This window comes from Aulostomus chinensis, chromosome 9 (assembly GCF_037954235.1).
Source record: "Aulostomus chinensis isolate RoL2024-O1b breed Wild chromosome 9, RoL_Achi_v1.0, whole genome shotgun sequence".
NCBI lineage: Eukaryota > Metazoa > Chordata > Actinopteri > Syngnathiformes > Aulostomidae > Aulostomus > Aulostomus chinensis.
Genome location: NC_141328.1, coordinates 28685126 through 28692625, shown reverse-complemented (window position 1 = coordinate 28692625; position 7500 = coordinate 28685126). Strand labels below are relative to the sequence as shown.

Genomic DNA, 7500 nt, shown 5'->3' with positions numbered 1-7500 from the left:
CATCTCTACAATGTGTGTGTCGCGCAGGCCGGTGTCTCCACACTCACACGCTGTCTTTGGTCCATCGTTTCAGTGAGTTACATTCACTTTCAGCTGGTGAATTACCGCTGCTTTCATCTGCTTGTGTTAACTGGTGTGCAGACGTAGGCGTGTTGTGTTAACCTGACAAACTTGCGGGCCGGCTTGGATGGCAGCTTGGGATCTGGGTCTTCGCCTGATGACGCTCCATTTTCTGGCTGTGAAAAACACAAAGAATAGAGACACTCTTCATGAGCACACAGGTTTTGTCCAAAGCCACCTGAGACACACCTGCATTACGTAACACTGCGGCCTCAATACACTGAATAATAAAAGATCGAGTTCCAATCATGACCTTTAGCATACTTTATCAAGATCTACTAGATTTGCTTGGTCACTTGAGTCAGCGGTGGAGGGCATTATGAAGCATGTCAAAGGTCATAAGAAGTCTACATGACACGCTTGTGCTCAGGGATCACATGTCTCCTCTTCCACATGTCGTTACTTATCTACACTGAGTCTGGAACACATGTCTGTGAGAGAATGTGGGTCAGTTTTTGCTATGTGTTACATTGATATACTTCCCTGGAGGCAACAAAAAGGGTTCCCATGTTTGAGATGTTGTTGTAGGATCTAGAGAATGATTAACACGTCTCCCTCCGTGTGGGGTCAGACGATCCAACTGCAATTAACCACACAGTAGGTTCACATGCACACTTGCACTCCAGCTGTAGTTCAGCCTCCGTTAGGATTCATTTGATTGGACTTTTGTCTTTGTCCCAGTGTACACGAAGCAGGGAAGGACTGATTTATTGATACCTCCAGAGCAGTAGGTGGCGATACGCCCCTTCATAGCGTATTGCATCTGTCAGTCTTTGTTTTCACGTGGTTTCAGGTGGCGAGCAACATCCACGTTGACTGGATAACTTAAAATGCTCTTAGATATAAACGGACAACTCGTTCAGGCTGTGACAGATCATTTCTGGTCCACGTAGATATTCACCCTCATCAGTTTATGAATTCGCCTTAACAAGACCCTCCGGATGATTTTTACGAGACTGCAGTTATCTGCTTATATCAGTGTTGTGCTTCAGGTAGAAATACCACAGTGAGATGTACTTAGATACTCCGTCTTCCTACCAGAGTAGATCCAAGTGATCATCTGGGTGTTTATTTGTACACATACATACTCAAAGTTCAGTTTTTCCAGACTAATTCAATAAATGGACTTCTTCTAACTCCTCAGTCAGACTCTGTTGTAGTGTTTGTCTTCCTGTCATGATGCTGTAGAATTTTATGTTTCATGTTTCTATTGAAAATGTGAAGTCATCAGACTTACTGGGTTGTTAGCGCTCGCATCGCCGCTGCTGGTGGTGGTGGTGGTGCTGCTGTGACTGAAGGAGGTTGTTCTTAACGGCGGCCGCCGGTTGGATGTGGTTGTGACTGAGGGAGATCCGCTGCCCCGATCCTCATCCATGTCCCTGCCTCCTTCTCCCCCGCTGGACTCCACTCCATCCTCCCCGACCTCCTTCTGTCGCCTCAGTGCCTCCACATGCCTCATCCTCCGCCTTTCATCACGGACACGTAGCATCTCCACAAAGTCCAGGTTCATCTGCTCTGTGCTGGAAGTCATCAGAGTGTATGCATGTGTGAGCTACCAGTGTAAATGATGGATGTTCTCTGGAGAGGGTGAATGGGCCTGTCAGTCCTGAGTCGGCTCAGGTTTCTCTCATGAAAGACTCTCCCCATGCTTCTCTCTTTGAAGACGGCTCCAGGTGCTCAGCTGCTGCTGTTTTTACAACCTGCCATACTTTCTATGCACGGTGTCAGGTGTTGGAAACACATTCAGGTGACACACTCTCACGATCCAAAGGTATAAGAATAACCTTGCTTTACTTTTCTGCTGAAATCTAACCTCCAAAGATGGACTCTTAAAACCAGAGATGTCAGAAAGAAACAAAGAGGCAGAAAATATGGCAGGGAGAGCCTGAAGATGGAAGACGAACAGAGAAGGACCTCACGCCTACGACAAGATCATGAGAACCTATCAAGATCACCTGCTGGGGGACAATTCACGTTTCAGGTCAGTCCCACCGGTGATGTCATCAGTGGGCGTGGCACCCAGTGTTGCATTGAAGTCAGCGTCTGGATCAGCAGTGCTGCTTGAGCTCTTCACCCTCCTCCTCCTCTCCCGCTCCACCTCCTCCTCGTCCTCCATTGTCCACTGGCGCGTTAGGCTGAGACCAGAGTCACAACACAGGAAGCACATCTGATACTTTAAAATGACTTTTGGCGTAGAACTGAACTGAAATGAAAGGCAAAGGGAGAGATGCAAATGCAAACTACGGCCGCTGAACTGCTCGTTAGAGTGAAAATAACCGTTACACAAAACCTGCTAGACTTGTTGGTCAACTGTTGATGAGAGGAGCTGCAGTTTGCTGCATGCAGGCAACTAAAATCAGGCTTAAGGTATGGAAAAGAGTTCTCATTAGACCACAGCCCAGCAAGTTGATATTCTCTTGTTCTTTTATTTACAAGACTAAGAGGAAATTCTTCTATTATGACCTAACAAAACGCCACTGTTACACCTGCTAGGAAGATATCCAGCCCAGATGAATCCTGTGATACCCTCATGAGAGGAGATGGCTGCTAAATGTTAGTGAAGAAGTCACGGCAAGACAGAAGAACCTCATGTCAGTTTTTGTGTAAGAATAAAGCTCGCAGCCGTAAGATCAAAAGCTGGTGCTCTGAAGAACAGGTGCCGCTATCAGGGAACAGAAGACAGCTTACCTGGACAGAGCCGACCAGTTTTTCCGACTGATGGACATCTTGGCCCCACAAGTGAAAAGTTTCCAGGCGCAAAGCTCAAGCCACAGGCGGCAGTTGCATTACAGTCGGAGCAACATAAAACAGTCCACCTTTACCCCTGTGCAGTGCACTGAGGCGTCACATGACCACAAAGGTAAACTTCCCACCTGAGAGAGAGAGACAGAGAGAGAGAGACACACAGAGAGAGAGAGAGAGAGAATGGAAGCGAAGTCTAACATTTATGATGAAGAATCAATGAGGCAGCCTGGTGTTAAAGTGAATGATGGTATTATTCTGTAGTTCCTCAATAATCCCTAAACACTCATTAAATACTGTTAATTTAAAACAGAACATGTTTTATTACAGAAATACTTTATGAATAGGGTTGTAAATAAGTGGAAAACTGTATGGAACAGGTACATGAGCGATAGGATATAAGGACCACAGAAGACATTGCACAGCAAACGAAAGAGCAAACAAGAAACCGTGTCAAATCTCGGCTGATGCTTTGTTGCACTGGACAGGGAGTTTCTTTTCTGTGCGGATCTCATTGTTTGCTCTGCTGTGTGAGGACACACCTTTCCCTTAAACCCAGAGGATTCGGACTCTGCCCCAGGCTCCGTCCAACACACACACACACACACACACACACACACACACACACACACACACACACACAGCCTCCACTTCACCTGGCTTCACACCACACCTGTCCGTTTTGGGGCGTTCACAAGGACAGAGGAAGTGTAGTACTCTTCCAGGTTGGTCTTTGCCGTTTATAGAGCCAGTTTGCATGTCACTCTCTGGCTGAAGGTGCAGCAAAGAGGACTGTGCCACACGTGTGGGCAGGTGCTCGTCTGGACAGCTGGAGCCATGTGACATGTAAGCAGCTGAGGTCAGACGTCCCTGTGTGAAAAGCATTTCTGGAGTTTACAGTTGGTAGAGCCACCAGAGGCTGTGAAGGCATCCAGCAGGTTGATAATGAATAAACTCACATTTGACTCCTTGTCCTCCTTGTCCTTGGACAAGTTGACATCATGTTCAGCGCGAAGAACAATCTAATTCTTTGCTTCATTACATGGCACCTGTACTACTGCAAAAAATACTACATACTGTATAATGTGTCAATGCTACACAACAGAATTTTGCCAATCAATGATTGATAATGTAAATATTTGCAGTATAAGAGCTCATGGATACATGAAGTATTGTTGTTGCAAAGAAGACTTGAGCACAACCGGGCTGATACGACGGTCGCCCAGTCGCTGGTACCACCGCGCACCCCAGAGAAGAGGTATGATGTCGTTGTTGAGCCAGCGCACAATCACACAACAAAAGCGTGAGAAAGAATTGTGATTCATTTTATTCTGTTATAGTTTTGATGTAAATTCAGCAGATAAAGTTCACATCAGGTTCTTGTTCACCAAACCAAAGGCCATGCTAACTTTTTATTAGCAAGAACAGCAAAGTAGCATTTCAATTCTGCCAGATCGCATGTAGTTCCGTCTACGTGGAGATGCACTATTGGACCTATCGGCGCAAATTTAAGCCGAAATCTCTGAACAGAAAATTCATCAGTTCTTTAGGAGAGTGAAGAGGACAGCATCCTCTTGCCCCTCCAAGGCAGGAGCATGGCTAAGGAACACAGCGATGAGGCAGAAATACGGAAGCTGCAGGGAACTTGAGGGGAACGAAGTGGGGGCAGGAGCAGTGGTGGAGTCTGGGGCTGGGCATCACTGGGCAGGACCCTTAGCAGCGTCAAACATCTTCTTCCTCCCCTCCATTCCTGACATGGCCTCCACGTTTTTCCTCCAGTCGCTGTCTTCTACTGGTCTCTTCTGCGGATAGTAAGAGTAGATAAGCTGTTGTGTTTAATAGAGGGCCAACATTTGATTATGTCGTTGTTGTTGGGAATCCCTGTTGAGAATACTGTACAGTACTGTACTTGACTAACTGCTCTACACACAGAGGCACGCAGCAAACACGTCCCCACCAGAGCAGCTAATCTGCCTTTGTACACACTGACCAGTAATCAGAACTCGTCATAAAAGCCTCCGTGTACAATAAGATCATTGTACCTCCCCATCTCCTGCTCTCCGTATCTCAAACACGGCTTTCATGGCACCAGCACCCTTTTCACATGTTTTGTGGCAGTAACGCGTGTACGTGAGACTTCACTGTAGCTACTCGCTCTTTGGAAGGTACACAACCTGCTGTTCGATTGTACTTGTGTGTGTGTGTGTGTGTGTGTGTGAGTGTGTTTTCTGTTCTTTTCTCCCTCTGCACTCACCTTCTCGGTGTCTTCTTTCTTGACAGACTTCAGGTTGGCTCTGAGGTCCATAGACACTTTGTGCTTGGAGCCCAGCAGCGAGCGGAGGATGGCATCAGCAGACACACGAACCCTCCGTAGATTGGGCCTCTTGAATTTCCCCCTGAGGTCCAACACCTTGATGTTCAGGTCTTTAATCTGGATCAGGGAACATTTACCTTCAGAGCTGTAATTTATAGACCAAGAACGGATGGAAGTGGGCCGGTGAAGTGTTGTGTACCTCGCGTGTGTTGAGCATGACTTTGGCCTCAATGTCGTATCGCTCCTCATCCACCACATCTATCTTGGCATGGAGCTCTCTGCAGAGATCCTGGTCACAGGAGACATGCCCACACAAGTGCAGAAGGTGCATGAATTTCACAATTTCAAAAGCAGGTTACGCGTCTGTCGTATATCTGGGAATGTTTGGGTTCTTTTCCTGCCAGGCGTTGGGTGAAGTTGAGGCCTGTTTTCCTTTCCCTCCAGGGAAGGGACTGACCATGTTGTTTGATCAAGAGGTGGAGGAAGCAGTGATGGAGTAATGAAACACATCGCAAAAGATCCATGTTGCTTCCAGCCTGTTAACACTTGCCACATCTCATTGCTGAGTTGAAGAATTGTTGTTTTTGCTGAAGCACTGAGAATTCTGGGAATTTGGGGACAAGTTACCTGCAGCTGTGCCAGGCTCATGCTGGCTGTGTTGAGAGGAGGGGCTCTCTCAGCCAGATACCTCTGCTTCTCCTCCTCTTTATCCAGGATCTCTTGCTCCAGTTCCTCTTTGGCCTTTGCCACCATCAAACTCTGTTTAAATATGAACACAGAAACTCAGAATGTGATATCTGCTGCTCCCTTGTGGCCAAAATCATGAGTTACACTGGGGTGCAGAAGATGAGTGTGTGATATCAAACCTTGAGCATCAGCTTCCTCGAAGCTGAGATCTTGGGTTTTCTCTGGACCAGGAACATAACACGTGATATTTAGAACATGTTTGTGAAACATGTATTGTGATTTGTTCGCTTGAGGAAAATCTTACCTCTTGCCTGTGAAAGAAATATGGAGACGATTTAAAGGAAGAAAGACCAACATTTCCAAACTGTCAAAGCTGTAATAACTTGTTTATTTGTGTGTGAGTGAGCGAATGCCTGGTTTATAATAAGAACACACTCACACATGCTCAGGCATCCTGCTGATGAGCTCTCACTGTGGACAGACAGGAAAGATTAGAGACGCACTCAACAGTTGTCAATGTTTGTTCATCGTGAGCGTGTGGCGTGCCAGAGCATCCTCTCGTTCTCCTCTATGAGCGTTCGCATGAAAAGTGAAGTCAGTTTGAATGCACCACAGCTGCCAGCGAGCCAATCATGTAAAACTTGATACTCCAACCCTTCCCTCTTCTTGTCTTGTCAGCTTGTTTTCACTCGTGTCGTTGTCTAATCTCCACGCTCGTCGTCTTCACTCGACTGCGCTTTATCAGTTCAAGCGACTTAAAGTTCCCAGCCGCCTTCTGTCTCACATTATCGTCCTCTTATATGCCACCCTTCTATGAATGACATCATTTAAGGCCACCTTAGCACAATGGGCGTTACAAACTGCTCCAGTGGATTTGGAAAATTCCACACAGATACCCGTCTCTCATCCATGCCTCCCTCTCCCATCTTTCTCCATGGGATTATCTGGTGGGGCAGGAATTCAGAGAAGCCTATCGCCCCAAATAGACCACGGGACATCTGATAGACAGCTGTGCAGGCTGATTTTGCTCTGGGGTGCCCAGCCTGGTGCAGGGATTTACCGCCAGTATCTCATGGATGCTTGAAAGCCTCTGTGGTGGAGCCAACTTGGCAACGTTAAAAAACCCCAGCCCAAGGTACTTTGGAAAGTTCACGTCAGCCCTGGATTTGAACAGAGCTCCTTTGGCAGCAGACAGCTCTGGTCTAGTTTGTGTTATTTCACTTCATCATCTGCAGTGTTCTGGATGGTTTAGTTTGGATTTAGCCACAGCCCCAAAAGGATGACATTCGGCTACTTACAAACTATTAAAACACTTTTAATCTCTCTACTGCTCCATCAGCAGATCTCCTGGTGTTTATACCTTTTTATCACAAAACATATTTACACATTTAAAGTCAATGAGGCAAATTTTAGGCAAGTAGACAGAGGCAGTTGTTTAGTTCCTCAAACAGATGTCAATGTTGTTTATTTACCACATATGAACATTGAATTCCATTGATTTAAACGTTTGAAAAGCTTTACAAACCACACCATAAATGAATCTTACCAGTGGCAGGAGCAGAAGAGGGAGCTGCGACGATGGCGGGATGGACGGTTCCACGATGGAGACAACGATTTGGTATCCCTCTATTTAAGTG

General features: G+C 46.4%; 3 protein-coding genes across 9 annotated transcripts in view; 1 reads left to right on the top strand and 2 right to left on the bottom strand.

Moving 5' to 3' along the window:
- lad1 (ladinin) overlaps positions 1–2946 on the bottom strand; it is an 8492-nt gene extending 5546 nt beyond the window's left edge. For 2 of the 3 annotated variants that reach the window (XR_015117943.1, XM_086214884.1), the window contains exons 1-4: positions 2809–2946; positions 2076–2255; positions 1358–1640; positions 163–236 (exon numbers count right to left, since the gene is read on the bottom strand). Coding sequence is in view for 1 of the 3 variants with exons in the window: in XM_086214884.1 (XP_086071010.1) it covers positions 163–236; positions 1358–1640; positions 2076–2255; positions 2809–2846 (575 nt within the window). In the remaining 2 variants the exon portion in view is untranslated. Of the gene's footprint in view, positions 1–162; positions 237–1357; positions 1641–2075; positions 2324–2808 lie in introns of all 3 variants that reach the window. The other variant, XR_015117944.1, reaches the window with a different exon arrangement.
- nav1a (neuron navigator 1a) overlaps positions 1–7500 on the top strand; it is a 113729-nt gene that overhangs the window by 4361 nt on the left and 101868 nt on the right. For 4 of the 5 annotated variants that reach the window (XM_086214878.1, XM_086214877.1, XM_086214876.1 and 1 more), the window contains exon 1: positions 2679–2980. The exons of the other annotated variant lie outside the window; for it this stretch is intronic. The gene's annotated coding sequence lies outside the window, so the exon portion shown is untranslated. Of the gene's footprint in view, positions 1–2678; positions 2981–7500 lie in introns of those variants that run through there. 5 annotated transcript variants of the gene reach the window in all.
- tnni1a (troponin I type 1a (skeletal, slow)) lies at positions 4181–6655 on the bottom strand. The gene is made up of 6 exons (XM_086212821.1): positions 6303–6655; positions 6043–6174; positions 5804–5935; positions 5376–5465; positions 5117–5293; positions 4181–4664 (listed from the first exon to the last, which is right to left on the bottom strand). Exons 2-6 carry the CDS (start codon positions 6097–6099, stop codon positions 4560–4562), a joined length of 561 nt encoding a protein of 186 aa, XP_086068947.1. The 5' UTR covers positions 6100–6174; positions 6303–6655; the 3' UTR covers positions 4181–4559.